This window comes from Acomys minous (genome assembly GCF_964271855.1).
Source record: "Acomys minous genome assembly, chromosome: 4".
Taxonomy (NCBI): domain Eukaryota; kingdom Metazoa; phylum Chordata; class Mammalia; order Rodentia; family Muridae; genus Acomys; species Acomys minous.
The window spans coordinates 115,142,940-115,166,727 of NC_140486.1; the positions used below are offsets into that span (position 1 = coordinate 115,142,940).

Consider the following 23,788-nt stretch of genomic DNA (forward strand, 5'->3'; position numbering starts at 1 on the left):
CTTGAGGAATGAGTGAAGTGTTTGCAACCAAGGGAAGTTTGTGGCTTTATTTTCAAAGATTCCTAACAATCCCACATTCCCCCACACACACACACACCCCTTCACTGCCCCAGAAAGGACTTCCTGGGGTATCAAAGCAAGATCATGTATCATCACCTGGCGTGGTCCTTGGATTTATTTAAGTATCACGATGAAGTCGTGGTATGACAAAATTTGTTGCGGTTTCTATGATTGGAAAGACTGAAGCTGGATGCAGATCCCTTCACTGTGTGTGTGTGTGTGTGTGTGTGTGTGTGTGTGTGTGTGTGTGTGGAAATCTTTCTAGATCTGTGGAAAACGTACGCACATGAAACAAATTTGGTTGTTTCTACACAGAGAAATTCGTCGTGGCCTGTGCGGCGAGGGAAGTGATCTCTTTGGGTCCTGGGGAAGTGGGGGTGTGGTCTCGCTTTGCCCTCTGTGAGCTACTGTGAGAAGTGCAGATCATCCAGCAGAGCTCCATGATCCTCCTGCTGGTGATGGCGCTAAGTCCCTCTAGTCACTTGTACATTGCCCCAAAGGTCCACCGATCGTGGTTTCTGTTGTGTCATTTAGTGACCAAAGGTCAGACCAAGGGCTGTCCTCCAGACTCATCCTGGCCCTTCACCTCAGCCAGGGACCTCCACACTGACCACACAACCACCTGTGTGTGGTTGTCAGCTGCAGTGACACCTCTACAAATTCAGGGCCGTTCCAGAAGACTCCTCAGTCAGTGAGAGGGTCATTGGCCTTTGCCAGGTCCCTCTCCCAGGGCCCTGTCCCTGACCTCTCATGCAGAAAGATTCACAAGTCTGAACAGGAGCTTCTGATTTTTTTTCCCATCAGCAAGGCCGGGCATGCTCACAGACACTTTGATTGACAGCTAACCCAAACCGCACACCTTCCCTCCCAGGCAAGCAGTAGCCCCAGGACATAGAAAAAAACGTAGTCGTAACACTGGACTTGAATCTTGGAAACACCAGGAGAGTGGGCTGGCACCATTCTTTCTTTACTAGTTTTGTCACCCTCTGCTCTTGGGACTATAGGGACCTTCTCATCCTGGCCTCTGTGGGAGTCACATGGAGCCTGATGTGCAGTGTAGGTAAGGCAGGAGTCACCAGACAGGGTCCACATGCCACGGCTCCCACTCCTGGCTTGGGACATGTAGACAGACATATAAACCCCTTCAATTGAAGCTGGAAGGAACTGCCCTCTGACAGGCACAGTTTGTTTCTGCTTGGCTCCAGACTGCTCCAGCCACAGTTGTTGGTGTCCATATTGGCTCTTGGAAAGTACCCCTAGCCTAATACTTCACCAGGGGTGTTTACCGGGAGCCAAGGATAAGGATCTCCTTGAGAAGCAAATGTCGAAAGTCAACTGCAGCCCTCAAGGCTTTGCATCTCACACCTGTCTGGCAGGAAGTGAGGCAGCACTACACAGTTGTGGGCAGGGCGTGCCGCTGAAGAGCAAAAGTCACAAGAGCAAAGGAAGTGAGCATCCACCCCCCTTCAAGAGCATGACTGTGCCTCCACATCCATAGGCTACTGCAAGGCTCAAGACTAAAAGCTTGGGGCTCCCAATGATACAGTTCTTAGGAGAGCCAAGAGGTGTCAGCCCGAATGCAGATGACAAATAACGGTATTCTGTCTCATTCTAGCACACACACACACACACACACACACACACACACACACACACACACACACACACACACCCGTCACACACACACACACACCCGTCACACACACACACACACAGCCTTCCCTTCCCCTCCACTCTTCAATTCCCTGTCCCCACCTCCATTCCACCGCTCCATCCTAGTTAGTGTCAGCACATCCCAGATTCACCTGAAAGGGGAGTCTCAGCTGAGTAATTGGCTTTATCATGTTGGTCAGTGCAGTTGTCTATAAAAGGAGTCCCTTAGTTTGCTGTAGGAGGTGCTGCCCACTGTGGGCAGCACCCTCCCTAGACAGGCCTGGGTTTTATAAGAAAGCTAGCCATGGTCCTCCCTCCAGGTTCCTGCCCTGACTTCCTTCAGTGACAGACTGTCCTGAAGAGTGAAAGCCAAAGAAAACTATCCCCCCAACACAAGTTGCTTTTGCCTGGAAAGCCATAGAAGGAAAAGTAGGCACGCACACATGCACACACACTTACACACAAAACACACACACACACACACAATTTCATCTCCTTTGTGTCCAGAATCTTCTGCTTGAGGATGTTGCCGTTTACCCATTCAGTGTTAATTGAGCACCTAGAATATTCTGGTCATTGCCTACAGTGTTGGGCAATGCAGACTTGATACACAGGCTGGGCCAGAAAATGTTCATCAAAATACTCATAAGAAGAATAACAAGATGAGGCTCAGCTGCACGAGCCATGAGGCCAGGTGCCTGGAGAGAGGTGGAAGCTGGGGTTGGAGGATCTAGGCTTTAGCCACACCCACGCGGAGCCAGGTGTCACCTAGCGCATCCTCCTGTCCAAGCCTCCCAGCCTGCTGGAATCCAAGACTGCTTCCACAGCTCTGAATCATCCTTCCGGGATGTCTCCAGTGGAGCCAGGACTCGTGCTGTCTTGAGTAGTCATGGAAAAGTGCTGAGCTAGCTGCCTTCCCATTTGCATTTGGAAACAAAGACCCTTGTTGACTCGTAATGCATAAAGAGGCCAGGCAGGGTCCAGGTGGAGAGCAAAGCCTGGACCTATAGGTATGAGTGTGGATTTAAAACCAAGGGGCCACCAAGTATAGTGGCATGTGGCTGCAACCCCCATAGTAGAGAGGCTGAGAGAGGCAGATGGTGATTTTTAAGGCTATCTTGGGCAACATAGTGAATCCCAGGCTACTCTCAGCTACATAAACTCTGTCTCAAAAATGGGGCTAGGGCCAATGAGATGGCTCAGTGGGTAAAGGTACGTGCTGCCAAGCCTGATGACCTGAGTTTGATCCCCAAGATACACAGAAGAGGAGAACCAAGCCCCACACGTTACCCTCCGACTTCCCCACAATGTGTCATGGCAGGTACACATACCCTAAGTAATAAGTAATAAAACTAAAAGCCCCCCCACCCCAATGGTAAGCCCACCGTCACTGACATTTGAAGGGAAGTGGCCCTTTAAATGGGTGTTCCCTGAGTGGTGTTGGCTGTTCCCCTTGCTTTGAAAGGGTTGTTGCAATGACATTGCTTTGGGGACCCTGTTTGCTCTCCAGGGTCTGATGTGGCCTGCCTAGCAGTTGGGACCATGAGGCTAAGGTTCTTTTGTAGTCAGCCCTTGCTTGGGTGGCTTCATCTCTGGATGGTCCAGCGGATGGTGGCATGCACGTCATCACGTGATCTCATAAGAGGCCTTCTGGGATGGTGTGGACTGGACTCACATGGTAATGTCTTCCTGAAAAGACGTTGTTTATGGAAGGGACGGAGGAGTTGCTGTCATCTTTGCTTCCACAGAAGTTTCTTAGAAGGGACATGTTTTAGGAGGGGAAAAAAATTAAAGGAAGAAAATTAAGACACATTCTTACTTGCAATCCAGCATGGCCTCCAATTGAAATCCTCCTGCCTCAGCTTCTGAAGTATTAGGATTACAGGCCTGTGCCACCACACTTGGCTCCAGTAGGTTTTGGAAGATGTCTTTGAATACGATCAAAGGTGATGAAAAAGAGTGGCGTGCCTCATTTAGAATCCTGTGGCATTCGCCTGAAATGCTGAGGACTCGGGGAGCGGAGATAAAAACACTCAACAGGTCACAAGATTCCTTCACCCTTCACCCTTGCCCTGTCCATGAAGGGAAGGCCAGTGTTTGTAGATCTAGTGGACTGTCCCTCGTGCCTGCTGTGTCCAAGGGCAGCCCTTGAGTTCCGTTCTCTCTTCTGTAGCCTTGTCTCTGCGGCAGCCGTCACACTGGGCCATGCAGCAGCCGTGGGTGTGTACTGTTTCCCCCAGCACATTACTTTCAGGGCTGCAGTGGTGTGCTCCGTATCGGAATGAAGCCTGCCTATATCTGGTTTCCTTACCTGTCCCTTCCTTTGTGTCTGGGGCTTTATGAAAAGGGTATGGCTGTCCATCTGCTTCTTTCTGGCCTGACCTGAGGCCGACCTAACTATAGCCAGACCAGGTTAGGCCGCCATCTAGTGGAGCCAGCAGGAACAGCAGCTCAGTGAGCAGGCAAATAGATGCACCTTGTCAATTTGAAAACAAAAGTGAATACACTATAATATGCTGAAGAGTACACTTTGTGTATCCACACTGAGAGAGCAGTTTTCAGTAGTTCTCTGCATGGCCTCCACGTATCCCCAGCCTCAATTTTTCATATTCTGTATTCATTATATATATATTCAGAGCAAAGACTTTTTTTTTTAACTATAGGAAACGCAAACTATGTTTTTGTGTTTTATTGCTCTTTTGAGGCGATGTAACTCAGGAGGGAGTGGAACTCACTTTGTAGACCAGGCTGGCCTCAAACTCACAGAGATCCACCTGCCTCTGCTCCCATGTACTGGAGTTAAAGGCATTCACCACCACCCCTGGCCACGGTTTGGGTTTGAATTTTTTCCCCCTATCTTTTTTTATTCTTTTCTCTTTCTCCCCCCCCCTTGGTTTTTTGAGACAGGATTTCTCTGTGTAGCCCCAGTTGGCCTGAAACTTACACCACACCAGGGTGGCCTTGAACTCAGAGATCCACCTGCCTCTGCCTCTTGTGTGTAAGAGTAAAGGTGTGTGCCACCACAGCTGGCCAAGCTATGATTTGCAATTTTTGTCTTTCTCACTAGATGTTCTGTGATTTATAAAAGCAGTGTATGCACCAGTTACTAATGAAAGCCTCTTCGTTTGTGGGCATAGATCTTTAAAGGCCGTACGGTTACCTGGGCTTCATCTTTCTATGGAGTATTTATTGCTGTTGGGCAGGAGAAAACAGTATTTAAACTAAAGAGTAAAAAGCCAACATGAGTTGGCTAATCTGGACTTTCAGGGTTGGTTAGGGGTACATGCACCAGGCATTAAGTTCCATCCCTCAGTACCACAAAGCTGGACCTGTCTCTAGGCGAATTACCTTTTTTTTTTTTTTTTAAACTTTGGGCTCATTAATTTTTCATCCCGCAGATCAACTCATCTAATGAACAAGGCTTTGGGCCCAGAGGAGTTAGAGTTCTCCTTAACGTTCCATTTGAACAGTATTTCAAGGATACTTCTATTCCCAAGTAAAGTGAACTTCATTTCCTGCCCAAATCATCCCAGCAACTTGGAACATGGGGGGAAGGGGTTGGCTGAGACAGTGGCTCAACCAGTGAAGAGCATGCAGTGATGACCTGAGTTTTCAGATCCCCACAACCCGTGTAAAAAGCCAGGCGTGGCAATACATGCCTGTAACCACACTACTAGGGAAGTGGCCACAGGAGGATGCCTAGGCTGGCTGGCCAGCCGCTGGACCAGCAAGCCCCGGCTTCTGTGAGAGCCTTGTCTCAAACAATAAGATGGAGGGGCCAGTGAAGAAGATACTTTACGTGAGCGGGTCTGGCCTCCACATGTACACACATGCTCACAGGCATCAACTACATGCATGCATACACACCCAAGGAAAATGGAGCAGGGCTCTTCACCTCTATGGACCGTGAGATGAAATTGCTTCAATGGGGGCCTGCCTCAGCAACCCCCACAGTGTAAAGTTAGGCCAGTGGGAATCACACATCTGAAGATGCACATCTGGTGATGATCCCACACATTAGCAGTGACTGGCTGTGGGTCCACTGGGTCTGCGCAACAGAGCCTCTGAGATTTGCCCTAATGCTGGTTAGACTCAGGACACACATAGAAAAGAAATGGACTTGGAACTGGATGTCTTGTGTGCCTGGTGGCCATTTTCTCTAGCTACTCATGTTGTCTATGAGCTGTGACCCCAGAGCATGGTGGTGACTTCAGAGCCATCCATTACAAACCTACACAGGTGGCCATAGTGTCCCAGGCCACTCCTATTTGTGAATCTGAGATGTGATGTGTATTTGTCACTCAACATTTTGGGTGAATGTCCTTGGGAGTCGAAGTTAAGAACTTCTGAACTTGGCACTGAGTTGGGAGCATGGCTGAGGATGGTGTTCTAGCATTGTACCCGTGTGACGTCCCAGAGGGCCAGGAACAGAACTTGGTCTCATGTTAGATGTTGAGAAAAGCAAGGAATAGTCTTTACGCCAGCCTCAGCCTCAGGCTCCAAGACACCCTTGTACCCGAGGTATGTCCACTGAGGCTCAGCCTCAGGCTGCTCCCAGCCCCGCTGAGGTTTCTATCTGATGGAAGGAAGGCCTTGGAGAGGCATCCACACAGCAAAGATGGGGAAACCAGAGTTTCAGAGTTTCTCTTTTTTTGTTTTCAGATTATAGCAAAAGCCAATGTTTCTTTGGTTGGTTGGTTAGTTGGTTGGATTTTTATTTTAGCATCATACTCCAAAACTCATACAATCAATTCAGTGCTTTGAAATATTTGACAGCTCTCCGTTTCCTCCACAGGTAGAAGAAAGGCCAGACAAAGACTTCACTGAGAAGGTGAGCGATGTCTGTGAGCCTCTGTCTTGGGCTAGTTACTAGCCTAGATGGTCCTGGCTGACTGACAGGAACCCGGTTACTTTGTGTTTAATAAAGTAAGCAAGTGACTGAGGCTGCTAAGTGGGCCACATAGCATGATGTTATATCCCCAAAGGGGCCCGGCATGAGTTGAAATCTGAGGGACAGTGAAGAGCTCGTGGCTGACTACATGCCCGCGAGGCATCTCTGAATGAACCTTGCTGTCACTGACTAAAAGTCCAGTGTAGAAGCTGAGTTAAAGACAGGTGTTCCGGGGATGTTGAGACAGCTCAGTGATTGCCGGTGGGAGCTAAACGGAAAGAAAACGTTCTGAGATGCTGGACTTGTTGGTCATTTTGGTTTCATCTAATCATCGGATCTTCACCTGTTCCAGGGGTCCCGTAACATGCCCAGCCTGTCTGCAGCCACCCTGGCTTCTCTGGGTGGGACTTCCTCCCGGAGAGGGAGTGGAGATACCTCCATCTCCATGGACACCGAGGCATCCATTAGGGAAATTAAGGTAAGGCGCTGTGCTTGCTCAGGACTTGAAAGGCTCCCTTGGCAGAATAGTCTTTGATTTTTAGAGAGGCTTCATTTGTGAGGTTCTAGGTCCCATCTCCTCTGCCTGCCTTAAAGCTGGTGTTCTCCTAACACTGGACCCAGCTCAGGCAGCATCTCTCTGGGAAGCAGTCTTGTCCTGCCCGTACACAGGCAGGGAGGAACATCTGTCCTCCTCTGTAACCACCAGCGCTCTGCTCTCCATAGACCGTGCCTTCTTTCACCATGTGCTAACTACCACAGGTAGAAATTCACTTTTCACTTTCTGGAGTGTTCTAGACACTGGAACATTCAGGCCACCCATCATCGTATCCTTGTTCCAGGACCACAGCAAGTGCCCACCTTCTGGCATCTTTTTCCCTTGCCTAGTCTGTGGGCGCTCCCTTCGGTGTGTAGCGTGCCTTTGGTAGACTTCATCGTTGCATTTTAATGATTTTTTTTCTCCTATGCTAAAACAGACATTGTTTTCTGTTAAACCTTTGACACCAAGGGCAATGCCATATGTTTGGTGACCTTCTCTGTATATGGAAAGACATATAGCCCGGCACTGTTTGTTAATTATTAGTACTGTGTGCCAGTGCAACTGTGTCCCAAACAGGCAAGGACTGGAGGGTAGGTGACACTTTCAGAGAGTGGACCAAGATGGGGCGGGGTGGGGGGGGGGGGGGGGAGGGGCTCCATTGTATTCAGATCTGGTTCACAGGGACCCAGATCCACAGTGGGGACTAAGCAGGCAGGTGACATTTACCAGGAGACCAGAAAAGGGACTAAAGCAGTTGGTGATTAGACCTGAAGATGCAGCTGCTCTGTGTTTTATGATTATGTAGCCAGAACAGGGGTTGTTTGTTGTTTTTTTTGGGTTTTTTGTTGGTTTGTTTGTTTTCATCTGCTCCCCTAAAATGCCCAACATCCTCAGCAACCAAAGCTGTTGCATTCTCTATGGGCTGCAAGTAGAGGTCGCTTCAGTCCTACTTAGACTCTGCCTAAGAGGCATCAATACCGGTCATTTGCTTGGCAGGTGTTTGCCAGGAAAATGGCTCATGGCAGATACTGTCCCCAGGCACCAGGCACATGGAGAGAAGCTGGGTAGAGAGCGGGGACTCTGCGACTGGGATGTGCTGGTCTCCGCCCCCAACGGCTCACTGTGTCTGTGGTGTAGGATGAGGAGGAGCTAAACTATTGTCAGAGTTCTTTTGGCTAGATGTTATTGTTTAGGGTTTATTATTGCTGTTTTATTCGTGTGTGTGTGTGTGTGTGTGTGTGTGTGTGTGTGTGTGTGTGTGTGTGTTTGTGTCTCTGTGCCATGTGTGTGCAAGGTGCCTGCAGAGACCAGAGGAGGGTATAGGATCCCCTTGAAGCTGGAGTTACAGGTGACGATGAAGCCACCCATCTTGAGTGCTGGGAACTAAACTAGGGTCCTCAGGAAGAGTAGCAGGCACTCTGAGCCACTGAGCCATCTTTCCAAGCCCCCTACTTGCTTGGTTTTTTTGTTTTGTTTTGTTTTTGCCTTTTGTTTTAAGATTTTCTTACTTATTTAATTTATGTGTATGGGTGTTTTGCTTTCATGTGTGCCTGTGTGCCACATGCGCACCAGGTTCCCAAAGAGACCAGAAGATGGTATCAAATCCCTTGGAATTGCAGTTGCAAAGGGTTGTGAGTCACCATGTGGGTGCTGGTAATTGAACCCCGGTCGTCTGCAAGAGCAAAAAGCCCTTTTAACCTCTGAGGCATCTCTGCAGCCCTGACTTTTTATCCATTTTTTTAATTTATAAGACAATACAAGATACACCTAAATTTTATAGCAGTGTATAAAAGCGTGTGAACTATATAAATTTTAATCTTTATAAAACTGAAACTTATTTCTTCTTTCCTTTAACACCTAATAAAATAGAGAAGGAACCGTGCCTCTGACTGCCTAAACAATGGGACAGATTCAGACATAAGAAAGCAAAGGGGTGTGTGTGTTTATGTGTGTGTGTTTACATATGTATGTGTGTGTGCTCGTGTATGTACGTGTGTGTGTTTATGTGTACATGTGTATGTGTGTGTTTGTGTGTTTATGTGTGTGTACGTGTGTGTGCTCTGCCAATTCTCTCCCTTGACATCATCTGCCTTTGTGCATTTCCCTCAGGAACTTAATGAGTTAAAGGACCAGATTCAGGATGTAGAAGGCAAATACATGCAGGGATTGAAAGAGATGAAGGTACCGGTTTTTGGAAGTGTGAGCCCATGACACTAACCCACCTTAACTTTAAAAGGCCTCACAGAGGCCCTGTGCGCATGCTCACTGTAAAAGGCACCCATTGTGGAGTGTGGAATCATGGGAATTCTAACATGGCGTGTGTCTGTCTTCTTTCAAATGCAGTTTCTGAACACAGTGAGTCCTTGGTAGAAAAGGTGACGAACCTACCCTCTGATGTGGGGTGATACTCAACACCCTCCCCCTAGGCTTACAGCCGGTGTCTCACTTTACAAACACAGCAGACAGACACTGGAGAGTTTGGGTTCTCTTCGCTCTCCAGGGTTGCCACATCCAAGTGTCCTCCCAGGTTTGCTTTGCTGAGCTCACTAGAGCTGCCCTAACGCGTGTGCTTTGAAGCATCCATGTTATCGCAGGCTGTCAGCTTTTACTTAGGGGAGCAGCATCTGAGAGTGTATGTGCGTCCACTACTCTCAGACTGGGAAGGACATCGCCATGCCAACAGCAAATATAGCAGCTTCCTTGTTCCTTAACAATGCCGAGGTGAGCGGGTGCCATAGGGAGCAGCTGCCAAGGCACATAGCAGCCATATCCACCAAAACAGCTTGTGACAAGTCTGGAATCAAGCAGTAAATAATGGGTCTGTTACATTTTTCTCATCTTCCCAGAAAGGGCCCAGAAAGATAGTGTCTAAACTCCATAGCAACACACACCAGACAGATAGACAGACAGACAGACAGGCCACATACTAATTCATCATCTTCATGATCATTTCTATATACTAAAAAATTTAAGATCGTGGCTTTTTGTTCACCTAAAAATGGAACCATGAATCAACTGGGAACCAATGATACCACCTTGGATGCCATGGTGTGTACACAGAGCAAGCCCAATGCCGGACTCCAAGAGTCCCTTTCAGAGCTCTGCCTCTTGAGATGACACCTCTCTTAGGCAGTGCACGCTGACGCCCGGCCCCTCTTGCGCTCCTGGCATCACTCTCCTGGCATTTAAGTTTTGAGGCCTGCCAGAGTGAGAGCAAAGTTTGGGCACTGCCAGTATTATCTTTACAGCTTCTTTCCCATGGCTGTCCTTTGAAACAAATGACCTCAGTCTTTCCAGGACCTACCCAGTAGGACCTGTGTACCTAGTTTTGTTTCCCATGAGTCAGAAAGCTGAAATGGCCACAAACCCTTTCCTGGTTCCCAAGCCTGAGTGTGGTGGCCTAGTGGTGGCTTGTGGCAGGGTTTTATTTCCATCAGTAAACTGGCTCAATGTGTGGTGACTTCAGAAACCCACTGAGCTGCCGTGCTACAGCCCAGGGTGGGAAGGTTCTGGTGCTGAATCAAAGAGTCACAGGCTCTGCTGCCTCCATGATCAGCCCATGTTCCACGTGCCTCCTTGTTTTAATGAGAAGAGAGATCACTGTCTTAGTTTCTCTTCCGATTGCCATGTTAAAATGCCCTGGCAAAAGCAACTTCAGGGAGAAAGGGTTTATTTTGCTCACAGCTCAAGGGTATAGCGAGTCAGTCCATCGTGGCAGGGAGCTCCTGGCCGCAGGACCATGAGGCAGCTGGTCAGATTGCCTGTGCAGTCAGCAAGCAGAAAAGCCCTGAGTGTTGCTGCTCCCTTTTGCCTTTCTTTTTTGTTTGTTTGTTTGCTTGGTTGGTTGGTTTGCCTTGGCTGTCCTGGACTCGCTTTGTAGACCAGGCTGGCCTCGAACTCACAGCGATCCGCCTGCCTCTGCCTCCCGAGTGCTGGGATTAAAGGCGTGCAGCACCACAACCGGCCTCTTTTGCCTCTCTATGCAACCCAGGATTTCTGCCCAGGGATGGCCCGCACTTAGGGTGGGTCTTCCCACCCCACCCCCATCCCCATCCCGCTCAATTAACATGGTCAGTGTAATCCCTCACAGGCAAGCCATGGCAATAGTTATTCTTCCCCACAGCTGAAAGGTTCTTACTGGTCTGAGTGACGAGGCACTGGGAAGGGGGCTCTGCACTTGGAACCGCACAGTCTCTTCTATTCAAAAAAACAAAGGCTGAGGTTGTAAAGGAACCTTGCCTTAATGTCCGCCTGCTTTCCTTTTGCGATTTCGAACCGATGTCCGCAGGACTCGCTGGCCGAAGTTGAGGAGAAGTACAAGAAGGCCATGGTGTCCAACGCCCAGCTGGACAATGAGAAGACCAACTTCATGTACCAGGTGGACACACTGAAGGACACGCTGCTGGAAATGGAGGAGCGGCTGGCCGAGTCTCAGCGGCAGTACGAGGAGAAGAGCAAGGTGAGCGCTGCTGTGCTGAGGAATGGTGTGTGGCGGGGTGGGGGTGGGGGGATGGGGCAGCATCATTGCACGAGTTCACTGGCTTGCAAAGGCCAGAGGAAGGGGCCAGATCCCCAGAGCTGGAGTTACAGCACTGGTCTTGTCCCTTTCATAGAGGTCGCATATCAGATAGCCTACATATCAGATGTTTACATGACGATTTGTAACAGTAGCAAAATTACAGTTACGGAGTAGCAATGAAAATAATTGTATAGTTGGGGGTCACTACAGCATGAGGAACTGTGTTGAAGAATCACAGCATCAGGAAGGCTGAGAACCACTGAGTCACAGGCAGCTGCCAAGTACTATGAGAGCAGTATTTGCATTTAACTACTAAGCCCTCTCTCCAACCTGTGTTTATGGTTGTTGTTGTTGTTGTTGTTGTTTGACTCCCCACTTGTTCAGATAACCCAGAGTCTGAGAATTAGAATACTGTGCCTCTGTCATGTGTGGTAGCAGTGCCTCTGATCCCAACATAGAAGAGGCTGAGGCAGGAGGATTGCAAGTCTTAAGACCAGCCTGGGCTGTGTAACAAGGCTCTGTCCCCAAACACAACAAAACAACCTCATGGGTCGGGAAGATAACTCACTCTGTAAAATGTTTGCTGCACAGCCAAGTTCAGTCCTCAGCATCTATGGTGACATGTGCCTGTAATCCCAGGGCTGGGGAGGCAGAGATGGGGACCAAGGTGAGGGCTGGAAAGATGGTCTGGTCCCTAGGCATGCATTCTGTCTTGCAGGGGGCCCATGTTTTCCTAGCATTCATGTCATGTGGCTCACCAGCACCTGTAACCCCAGCTCCTGGAGCTCTGGTGGCTGTGGCCTCCATGGGTATCTGTGCACATGTACACAGACTCACACCCATACACATAAGTAAAAAATAATAAAATAAACCTTGGAGGAAAAAAAAAACCCCAAGGTAGACAGCTTCTGAGGAATGACACCCATGGTGTCACACACCTGTGTGTACTCACACATACATAGACACAGAAAACCCAGGACCCTGGGCTTTTCTCTGGGTGGTTTGAAACGTTAGTATACATATAGAGGCTATTATTAGAATATTATTAGTATTCTGAATGAAAATAAAACAACTCTCTCCCCCCGCCCCCAAAAAAAGAAAGAAAATAAAACAACCCATGCGAAGGCATGTACTTGAAAGGTCAGGCGTGCCAAAATGCTGCACAACCAGATGCTTCTAGGTGTTCATAATAAAATTTATTTCCTGCCTTTTATTCTATGTGAGCCTCATAGGGTATTAATGACAAACATCACTGATTTTAGAGAAATCGTATTGTTATTTCTACTTATTTGGAGAAGACACAATTACTCTGTTTCAGAAGTCATACCGTCAAAGCCCAGAGAAGGGCAGGATGCCTGTATTTCAGGGTCCACTGGGACTCAGACAGAAGCAGTTTTGTCCTTGCACACTCTTGGCATGCATCCCAGCTATGTGGGGACCATAGCAGACCCCTACAAAGAGGCCCATCTTAGCAAGAGAGGAACCAGGAAACACTTGTCAACTGGGCACACTCTGCGGATTAATTTTGGAGGAAACTGTCTGAGCATCCTCTATGGAGGGCAGAGAAAAGCGTTTGTGCTGTTGTATGTGTGACGGCGTAGTTAAAGGGTTTTTGTCCTGAGGGAAATGTGGCTCATGAGAGTGTGAGCCCCATGGCAGAAATAATGCCATTGAGCCACAGCCTCAGAGCTGTTTCTCATCCCCAGGAGTTTGAGAGGGAGAAGCACGCTCACAGCATCCTGCAGTTCCAGTTCGCTGAAGTGAAAGAGGCCCTGAGGCAAAGGGAAGAAATGCTTGAGGTAAGTGGCCCCTTCCTTCTCCCCTTCTGTCCTTGCTGTCTTATCCCAAGCATATATGACAACACACCACAGGCCTGGACAGCAGGTGTGTATTCTTTACAGTTCTAGACACCAGAGTCCAAGGTGGGGTTGGCACGTCACCTTCAGTGCTGTGTCCTTCAGACCAAAGTGTGCACTTTCAGTATGGACACTCATCCTATCCAGCCTGGGACCACCCTCATGGTATCATTTAACCTTAATACCTCTGACCATATCTCCAAACACTGGTCACCTTGGAGGCCAAGGAGTCAGTTCAAAGCAATGGCTAAAGTTCCAGCTTTGCTTAAAATTGGGGGTTCAGGCTAATTGTCCATCCCTTGAGGAGCCAGCTTCTCTCACTGGTGAAGAGTCTCACTCTTGTGTTTGTTTGGGGAGGTGTGATTAAAATAATGGCGCCACCCTCCAACTTCCAAAATGTCTACCTCCTAGTCCCTAGTTCTAAATATGGAACTAAAGACTTTGAAATGGAAGGTTGTCCTTCATTATCTGTGTGGCTCTGACGTCATCACAGGGGTACCCTGGAGAGGGAGGCAGGTGAAGATGCTGAGGCCTGTGGCTCTGATGTAATCACAGGGGTACCCTGGAGAGGGAGGCAGGTGAAGATGCTGAGGCCTGTGGATCTGATGTAATCACAGGGGTACCCACGAGAGGGAGGCAGGTGAAGATGCTGAGGCCTGTGGCTCTGATGTAATCACAGGGGTACCCACGAGAGGGAGGCAGATAAAGATGCTGAGGCCTGTGGATCTAATGTAATCACAGGGGTACCCACGAGAGAGAGGCAGGCCAAGATGCTAAGGTGGGAGCTGTGTTGACAGCAGTCAGGGTTAGAGTGTGTGAAGAAGGAACACAGAAGAGTGTGGGAAGGTCCTAGGAACCAGAGAAGACAAGGCTATTGATCCTTTCCTCAGAAGACTCTTTAGAAACAGTCTCAGAACTGTCAGAGAGTGTATTTACAGGATCTCATGAAAGCTGTGGTCATTCGTTACTGTGACCGTAGGAAACCAACCCAGGTATATGCCACATACATTCTGATCAACAGTGGGACACACATATGGTTGTCGCTCCATATGTGTGGCAGCCATTGTTATTGTACTTGATGACATTTACAAAATGACGAGCTCGCCTAGTTGTGCTTTCTCAGACTGCTTGCTGTCCTACTGTTAAGCAAAGCATGACCATTAAGGAAGAATCGTAACATGATGATGAGTCCAGGGTTGACCGAGGTAAAGCGACCAATGCTGTCGATGATGATGATGATGATGATGATGATGATGATGATGATGATGGTGTCGGCTGCTCACTCACTGGCCAGCCTCCCCACCCTGGTCATCCAGCTCTGATTTCTTTTCTCTGCTTAACCCTTTGTCTGCTTCCTTTCTGTCTGTTCCTTTCCTCAGGAAATCCGGCAGCTGCAGCAGAAACAGGCGGGTTTTATCAGGGAGATTTCTGATCTTCAGGAAACGATAGAGTGGAAAGACAGGAAGATAGGGGTAGGAGTCTCAAAGCCTTCGCAAAACTGTTCCAGCGGGTGGGCTGCTTAGAAAAGGAGGTCCCTGCAGAAGCTTTGGTTTGGGAGAAAAAAAAAACATTTGCATGAGTGTGCATGTGACCATCATGTGACAACTTGAGTAACATGGTGACTACCTCAGCTTACCCAGGTGAATGGACCCATAGCTGGGTATTGGGAGTTATCTCCCTCCCGCTGTCGCTGTCTCCCTCTCACTGCTGCACCAGAGGGGCCTCGGTGCAATGCAGGCTATGAAAGGAGAAAGGCTCTGAGCAGTTCAATGTGGACAATCCAACATCAGAATTCCCTTGAGGTTATGTGACACCGTGGGTGGCAGGTGCCGAGCTCCACAGGCTTCCATTTGGAACCTCCACAGGGAGGCCTCTGCAGAGAGGAGACAAGCCACCCATGTTTAAGAGTGATAAACAGGAAGAGTGGACCCCACCAAGTCACTGCAAACTTGGTAGCATATGGCACCTAAAAAAAAAAAATAGCAACTCATGTGACAGGGCCCCAGTACAGGTCCAGAGGTGATCTGCCATGTCATAGAAATGTTCACAATATGAAGCCACACCCTTCCACTTTGACACATTCACAAGCCTTGGCTAAGGGACTGTGTGTTCCTCTGTGTGTGTGTGTGTGTGTGTGTGTGTGTGTGTGTGTGTGTGCGCGCGCGCGCGCACATGCACGCGCACTCTTCCAGAACATTTTAAGACAACAGATACTCATACATAATGTCTAAAAATAGCCTAGGGGCTCAAGACATGGCTGCCAGTAAAGTATAAGCACACCGGCCTGAGGTTAGTCACCAGACCAGCCGTGGTGACACATTTGTAACCCTGGCACTGAGGAGGTGGGGCAGGTAGAGATAGAGACATTCCTGAAGCATGATGAACAGCCTAGCTTAAGCAGGGGACTCCAGGCCATCGAGAGACTCTGTTTTTAAAACAAAGAAGATGGCATTTGAGGAATGGCACCTGGTATTGTCCTCGGAGATGCACACAGAGACATGTGCACAGAGGCATGCACACTTGTGAGCAGGAATATAAACACAGAAATGTCTAAAATTATTATTAAGTAGGATTCTTTAGCAACCTTTCTTGTTCTGCATTTATCTCTTACTAGAAGAACAACGGTGTGATTCCTGTTAGTGTTCCAGCATCATGTTGTAAGACGCAACAACAGAGATAGTGTCAGGCAGTGGTGGCACACACCTTTGTTTCCAGCACTGTGGAGGCAAGTTCCAGGCCAGCCAGAGCCACACAGTGAAACCCTGTCTCAAAAAACAAAACAAAACAAAACAAAACAAAAAAAAACACACACCCGCAAAAAAGAAAGAAAAAAGCCAAGCTAGACAGGAATGGGGTACCCTGGGGATGTGGCTCAGTGATAGAGCACTTGCCTCCCAGGTATGAGGGCCTAGGTTCGCTCCTCAGTACTGCAATGAGAAAACGAAAGGCAGAAATGGATGGTATGAAGCAGCCTTCCCTTATAGCACCCCTTGCTTTGAAATGCTAATGTGTGAATGGTAGCTGGTCTAGCCTGGGGTAAACGCAGCAGCATCCTTTCTCACCGGTGCCCCCTGAATGGCAATGCCTCCTAGTCCCTGATTCTTACTTATCCTGTTATCTGTGCTAATCTCTCTCCCCCCCCCCCATGCCTACCCCTCTCCTCTTCTCTTCTCTTCTCTTCTCTCTCTCTCTCTCTCTCTCTCTCTCTCTCTCTCTCTCTCTCTCCTTCCCTTCCTGTCTCTCTCCCTCCCCCCCCCTCTCTCTGCCGCATACTCAGGCATTAGAAAGGCAGAAAGAGTTCTTTGATTCCATAAGGAGCGAACGAGATGAACTTAGAGAAGAAACAGCCAAACTGAAAGAGGAGTTGAAGGTACGAAACCAAAGTGCAGTTTAAGAAAAGGGCCACAGTTGACAACTTAAGTTCTGTGTGTCTGTGGCCATGGGTGCTGGCTCCGCTACTGTCACCTACTGTCTGCTACTGTCAGGAGGTACTCTGCAACGAAGGCAGGAGACTGGTTTGCAAGGGGTTGGCCGTGTCATCGGCACAAATGGTCCTTTCTGCATTCCAAAGCATCCTGACCACCTGCATATGCCTTTCTCCATCCCCGATGGAGAGAGTATGGTTAGAGTTTCTGGTGAAAGGTTTATTTTCTTGATGTTACACATTTGTGGCAGCCCACGGGCCATTGCCCCCAGTTAGAAGAGAGCCTTTTAAAAGCATCTAATGGCCAGAATATAGGATACAGATTGGAACAAACAAGGCGGAAGCCATCACAGGGCTTCCTGCATCGATAGATGACGAGTGTGGTACCCAGGCACCTCTGCATCCCTGTACAGTGAGCATCTACATCAGGAGCAATAGCATCCCTTTACAATTAATACAGTTTAACCTGGTCTCACCGAGTATTGTGCTGAACCTGTTCTTGTTCCCAGAAACATGGAATAATCCTAAATTCAGAAATAGCCACCAACGGAGAGACTTCAGACACAGTAAACGACGTTGGGTATCAAGGCCCTACCAAGATAACAAACGAGGAGCTGACTGCCCTCAAGTCGGCCGGGGAGGGGACACTAGGTAAGAGTTCTTCTTTGGGCCCTTTCATTGTTCAGTCAGCATTGATTTCACCTTCGTGCACTATCAGAATTGAAGTGATTGTCACTGATCTATTAACAGTCACGCGGCATGTCATTCATTCTGTCACCTCAGAGTAATTCCCCCAGCCAACCCATGTGATCACCCACAGTGCTGTGTAGCATGCATTTTTGTCTAGCGCTTTCCACTCGTGGCTCGAGGACACGTTTCTTTTTTGCTTTTCGAGGCTGAGTAGAACAAGGTAGGCTCAGCGTCGGGTGATAGCGTCGAGGGTCGGATGTGGGTTTTCCCTGGATGCGTTCCAGTCACAGCTTCCAACTTAATCCTGTAATGGAGTTGTCCAGAGGTCAGAACAGTAGAGGCTGTGAAGTGGGGAAGCGGGCCATATTTTCCTGCCAGCCTGTGCACTCACCATACGAGCCTTTGGAGGGCGTAAAGTGCCTGAGTGGGGGAAAAAAAAAAAGTGCCTGAGTGGGACACTGGACACCTGGTGATGGCAGCCCTGAAGCTGGTGACCCCACCCTCAGAGCGGAAGGCAACATGAGTAGTGGGAATGGATTTTTGCCATAAGTGGGGTGTGCTCACAGGAGTTGGGATTCACCCACCTTATTCAGAAGGAGCCTGCTCTGTGTGGCATAGTTTTGGCTTCTGTAAGAATATATACAATTGGGAAATCTAGCAGATCATAGGAATATTTTTCATAGATAGAATGATTTACAAATGAATAACAGTCCAAAATTCTGACTTTGGGATAAATTGAGTTGCTAGGGTTTTTGTTGTTGTTATTGTTTGGGTTTTTTTTTTCTAGTTGTTTGTTTTTATAAAGCTGGAGTCTGTGACTGTATTTCAAGGCAGAGGCTTTCATCTTCTTTGTGTTTATGTCCATGTGGAAACCTGGGAGCCCCAGCTTCTCAGGACCAATTCCTAGGGGCTTCCACATCCCCCTGTGACTGTCAAAGCAAAGGTGCTCTTATCGATGTGCGAGTAGCCAAAACAGAAAGGTTCCATAGTTTCCACATGCCTTCCAGGACAGCCCCAACTGGAGATTGGTCCTGCACAGCTGACTTATCCCTGATAGTCATGTGACATGGTGGAAAGAGGAAGACATGTTACTTTGTCAGTGACCCCAAAGGGTTTTGATGCTATATCCAATCAGTAAAGCGCTTGCAGGGACTTTATTTTAAATTTACCTATGTCTGTGTTTCTTTAACATAAAGTTACTACACTACAAAACATAGGCAGGAGTAGAAAATTTTAAAGGATGAAGTTAAGTTGCCTCTAAATAAAGGCTGGGTCCTTCCCACTGTTTTCTTGGGATCAGAGATCTGTCGCAGAGACCACCCAGTTCTTTGAATGACAGGCTCTCACGTCCAGTGAGACAGTACCCATTAGGCTGGTGATGTAATGACTGCTCCATAAGCCTTCTGAGTGATGAGTCGAGCGCACTGTCTGAAGAAGACATGCCAGGCAGTGGAACATAGACCCCGTTCTACCCTGTAGGGCTTACTCCAGAAGTGTCCTCCTGGAGACTGGCTTTCTGGATAACTTTCCTAGACTGCATGGTACTTTGAGGCAACATGAAGGGCTGTTAAGGAGCAAGATTCAGGGTGCTTGGGTGGCTGAGAGTGCAAGTGGCTGGGATGCGTGTTGAGCGTTAGGAATATGGAAGGAGAGCCTGGAGGCCACTGTGGAAGGCTTCCTAGGGCTGCCTGTCTTGTCCATCCATAGCTCTTTCTGTCAGCTAATGGATGGTTGCAGCCACTCTGTCCTTGGAGGTGGTGGCAGTGGCCTTTTGCTTATCAAAAACAAGCTAATGTAATTGCTGCTTTGGCACACAAGCCTGGCAAAGGCTTGTTTCCTGTGAGACTCACTCTCTCTCTCTCTCTCTCTCTCTCTCTCTCTCTCTCTCTCTCTCTCTCTCTCTGGGGTAGTAGTTAGAACATGTGTTTGCATTTTAACCTATTAAGTGCCCACAACATCATGGGGTCCCTTCAATTCTCTCAATGGTCTTTTAGGAAAAGCCAAAGAAGTGGAGGTGCAAAAGGAAATGGTGCAGAGTGTGGGGGAAAGAGAGCCCTTACAGAACACTGAGCAAGAACAGCCTAAAGCCAGCACAGTAAAGGATTGTGTTGACAGAGGGGTGTCACATCCTGGTGAGAACGCTGAGGACCAGTCACCCGCTGAAGACACTGCCCTGTCCCCAGGACCACTAGCAGGGGCCAGGTGTGAAGAGCAGGTGCCAAACCGAGATGAAGAGAGTACTGCTTTCCTCAAAAACCCAGAGCAGACGGAGCCCTGTGAGGTCACAACCAAGCCAGAGGGTAGGGCCAGAAACCCCCCTGAACAGGCCAACTTCCTGGGAGGTCTAGACAGTGAAGTGTCAGGGCCCGCCACCTTGGGTATCAAAAGCCAAAGTGAAAACTCTATAGGTAATCAGGATAAAGAAAAACAAGAGGATTTGGAGACAGATTTGGAAAAAGTTAGCTTCCAACCATGCCCAGACTACGTTTTAGGGCAGACACCAGGAGCTGATGAGGTGAACTGTGCAGACTCAAGGGGCACAGGTGGAAACCACACGGAGAATGTGTTACAGGCAGGAGGAAATGCAGCTGGGGAGCAAGTGGGTCCAGCAGCCTCTGGTCCTTTGGAACAGAGTGAAGGCTCAGTGAGTCACAGTGGAAGATGTGTGAATGATGGGGCAGGGCTGAGCTCAGAGGGGGAACTGGCCCGAGAAGTAGCTGAGCCTGAGATTCAGAGCTCACAAGCAGGTGAGGAAAACACTGCCACAAATGTTGGGGACAATGAAGTAAAGGACGAGAAGCCCATCCAGGCCACCCCTGAGACTCCCATAGTTCAGAGCAGCCATCAGGACACAACAGGTTTAGGTAGCACAGATGCCAAGCATGCACCACGTCACGGGAAAGATCCCAACAAAGGAAAGACCGAGCAGCAGGCAGAGGCATTGGATTCGCCACAGAAGAAGGCCAAGAACAAGAAGAAGAAAAACAAGAAGAAAAAAGCCCCAGCTCCTATAGAAACCTGCAAAGATGCCAACGAGGAGTTAAACTGTCAGAACACAGAAGTGGGTGGCGTGGAGGAAGAAGAACAGGTCCAGCTCACTGCCGAGAAACCGGCAGCAGAAAACCCAGAACAGGACATCAGAGCAGGAAGCAGTGAACATGTTGACTGCCCAGAAGATCCTAAGACTCGTTTAAATGGAAAACAGAAGCAAGAAGAGGAAGGTGGTGTGAAACCCCAGGCAGAGAAGGTGACAGCCGACAGAGACGTGGTGATGTTTGATGCTGATATGGTTCAGTCGTTAGACACCAGAGCTGGTGAGGAGAATGAAGACCGTGTTATGGAGGTCCCTTCTGATGGTCCCACAGATGTCTTGGATCACAACAGTCTGCAGTGTGAAGACGAGGCCATCTCCCCAATGGGAAAGAAAGGTCTCCCAAGAGATGCTAGTGATGCCTGTCAGACAGGAAGTGAAGAGGATCATGTACCCTCCCAATATCCAGACCAGCTCAAGAGGGCTGTGGATGACCACAGCCTAGACAACTGTGACCTGTCAGGGGAGCTGGGGGGCTTCAGTTCAGAAAGTGGGGACCAGACAAGAAGGGAGGTTGGAGATGGCAAAAATAAGGATTGCACCATGTCGTGAGGAGACAGAGGCAGGAGGCAGAGGCAGGAGGCAGGCAGCAGGCAGGGGGCACAGGTGGGTTTCAGAGCGGCCAAGGACTCAGCACAGTAAACTCCATCCATCAGCCATCAGCTGTATCGGAAACTGCACCCTTCAGCTAGCTCCGCTGCAGAAGCTCATGGACGGGACGTCCCGGTCTCTGTGGCCGTACCCACGTATCGATCAATCACCACATATCAACTACTTTTAAGTTATAGACTGTTACTTATAGGTTTCTATTTAACCATTTGATCACCTCGACGCCACCTGTTCTAGCCGGGAACGTTCCATTAGCATCACACGACGAGGCGTCGGTCGCTGTCACGTCTGCATTTCCAGCCTGAAGGTCAAAGCCAGACATTGCTTTAGAGGAGTGTGGATGTTCTCAGGCAAATGTATCAGTATCCGGTTGAAATGACCAAACAGCATTCTTAGATTTCTGCATTGTGAGCAGTGAATGTTCAAATGCGTCTTATTAAGGTAGATATATTTTCATATTTGATCCTAGTGTGTACGTCATAGCCCATATGGTATTCAATTGAGAGGAGCTAGAAGGAGGACAAGCGTAAGGTCAGTGGGTGAGAGGAGTTTCCCCTCAGGGTGGAGATTAATTACGTCAGGGACTCAGCTGTATACCAGAAAACGCAGGGAGACCACGTGCCTTTACCTCACCAAAGTGCTTTATTTTGCACCAGTGCTCTTGGATCTTGTCGCCAATGGTACCCAAATTAATTCTATCAAAGATCTCTATTTCACTTCATGCAGGTGATGTACTAAATTCACTTTATATGAATATTTTTTTTTCTCTCTGTGGATGACAGGTTGAAATTACATCGCCTGCTTTAGTGTTTAGGAGAAACAGTCATGATTTTTTTTTTTTAACTTTAAAGTTATCTTCCTGTCTGAATGTCTACTTATTATTAAAAACGATACAAAAGGCCGTTTGTTCTTATGCAAAGGACTCAGATTATAGACCAACATTTTGTGTTTGGTATAAATATATTTTTTATTTGTTGTTGCTTAGTTTTCTTTTTGGAAAGTTATTTTATCTGCCTGAAGGAAATATGTATTTTCTATATAAAGAAGTGTTTAGAAAAATAATTGTCAAGCTGAATTTAAAAGTACCGGTAATATTAAATTACAAGGCACGTGCTGTATGACTACTGTTGATGTGTTACCAAATCATGTGAGCTCATACTACTGTTCCATGTGGCATGGACTGCTAAGAGACCAAAACCTCAGTGACCTCTGAGGCCACCTGAAGTGTCATATAATTGAAATAAAAGCATTTTATGATTTTATGAGCCTGTGACTCTGGTCTTTGAGACCCTTGACCTCTGACCCTCGTAGCTGCTTGTTTTGCACAGTTGCCCACAGGAAGTCACTTCAGGCTTTGAGCTCCCTCGGGGGCTCCAGAAAAAAACTAGTTCTCAGTGCTTTCATCATTGACAACTCAGCCCCACTGTGGAGGCTTCCCTGGCACCGGTGTGGGAGCCCAGGGAGGCTGAGAGCACGGCCCCCAGCCTACCTACATGTGTCCCCCATTAGGGAAGGCCTCCACTGACACACTGCTAAAATATGCCAGTACATAGAGCTGTTTGTGAAAGAGGATAAAAGTGCTGAGCAAGAATTGACCCTGTGTGCACACGTGTCCTGAGAAACAGGACAGATGGGCTGCTGCGTGCCCTCCAGCTAGGTCATGAAAACCAACTAGGAATGAGGCTGCAGGAGGCTGCCCCCTCGGCCTCCGCAGTCAGTGGCCCCAGCTCCAGCCACGCCCCCCATTTATACTTCAATTCAAATGTCTACTCTCACTCAGACCCTGGAAGCCTACCTCTGGGGGTTTTTTAGACAGCTTGGGGTTCTTGTTTTTTTTTTTTTTTTACCAGTTGCTCCCTTTGTAGAAAGCCACACTGCAGCATGCCACATGGTCTCAATGCCAAGGGACAAGTGGTATATTGTATTCCCAATGGTCTGCCTCTAAAAGACAGGAGGGGTGTTCTCTGTGCTGGGGAGGTGGGGTGGCCATACGTAGACACTGTTTTCCAGAGAGGAGGCACTTCATCCACCACCCCGCCGTTCACTGCCCGCTTACACACTCTTGTTCCTTCACACATTTCTTGGCTACAGTGGCCAGTGGCTGAAGGAGGGTACTCGCCTACGCATGCAGGCCCCTTGGGTGCTGTAACTAGAAAAGAGAAGCAGTTGAGCCATCCTTTTCTTTTTCTGGAGGGAGGCAGCCTCAGAAAAGACGGAAGCTGACACTGTTAGGTTCTATCGGAGAGGGTATGGGAAGAGGGCTCAGGGAAAGGCGCACCCCCCCACCTTCCCCCCCCCCACCCCGGTATCACATTTGAGCATACAGAAAGGGGGCAAGTTCTCTTGGGCAATAGAGGTAGTGGTGGTGATGGCTGCAGTCACCCCACACAGTGCCAAGTCCACGTTGCAGACATCATGGGTGAACTGCTAGACCTGGGAAAGCTTAAGGGGTTTGGG

At 48.5% G+C, this 23,788-nt stretch overlaps 1 protein-coding gene across 26 annotated transcripts in view; it reads left to right on the forward strand.

Moving 5' to 3' along the window:
• LRRFIP1 (LRR binding FLII interacting protein 1) overlaps positions 1–23,788 on the forward strand; it is a 126,621-nt gene that overhangs the window by 93,508 nt on the left and 9,325 nt on the right. For 17 of the 26 annotated variants that reach the window (XM_084778588.1, XM_084778608.1, XM_084778610.1 and 14 more), the window contains 9 exons: positions 6,509–6,544; positions 6,957–7,082; positions 9,252–9,323; positions 11,431–11,601; positions 13,368–13,460; positions 14,897–14,989; positions 16,795–16,887; positions 17,451–17,592; positions 19,626–22,594. In XM_084778588.1, the coding sequence (XP_084634714.1) occupies positions 6,509–6,544; positions 6,957–7,082; positions 9,252–9,323; positions 11,431–11,601; positions 13,368–13,460; positions 14,897–14,989; positions 16,795–16,887; positions 17,451–17,592; positions 19,626–21,274 (2,475 nt within the window). In that variant the 3' untranslated portion in view covers positions 21,275–22,594. Of the gene's footprint in view, positions 1–6,508; positions 6,545–6,956; positions 7,083–9,251; positions 9,324–11,430; positions 11,602–13,367; positions 13,461–14,896; positions 14,990–16,794; positions 16,888–17,450; positions 17,593–19,625; positions 22,595–23,788 lie in introns of those variants that run through there. The other 9 variants (XM_084778601.1, XM_084778602.1, XM_084778606.1 and 6 more) reach the window with 6 other exon arrangements.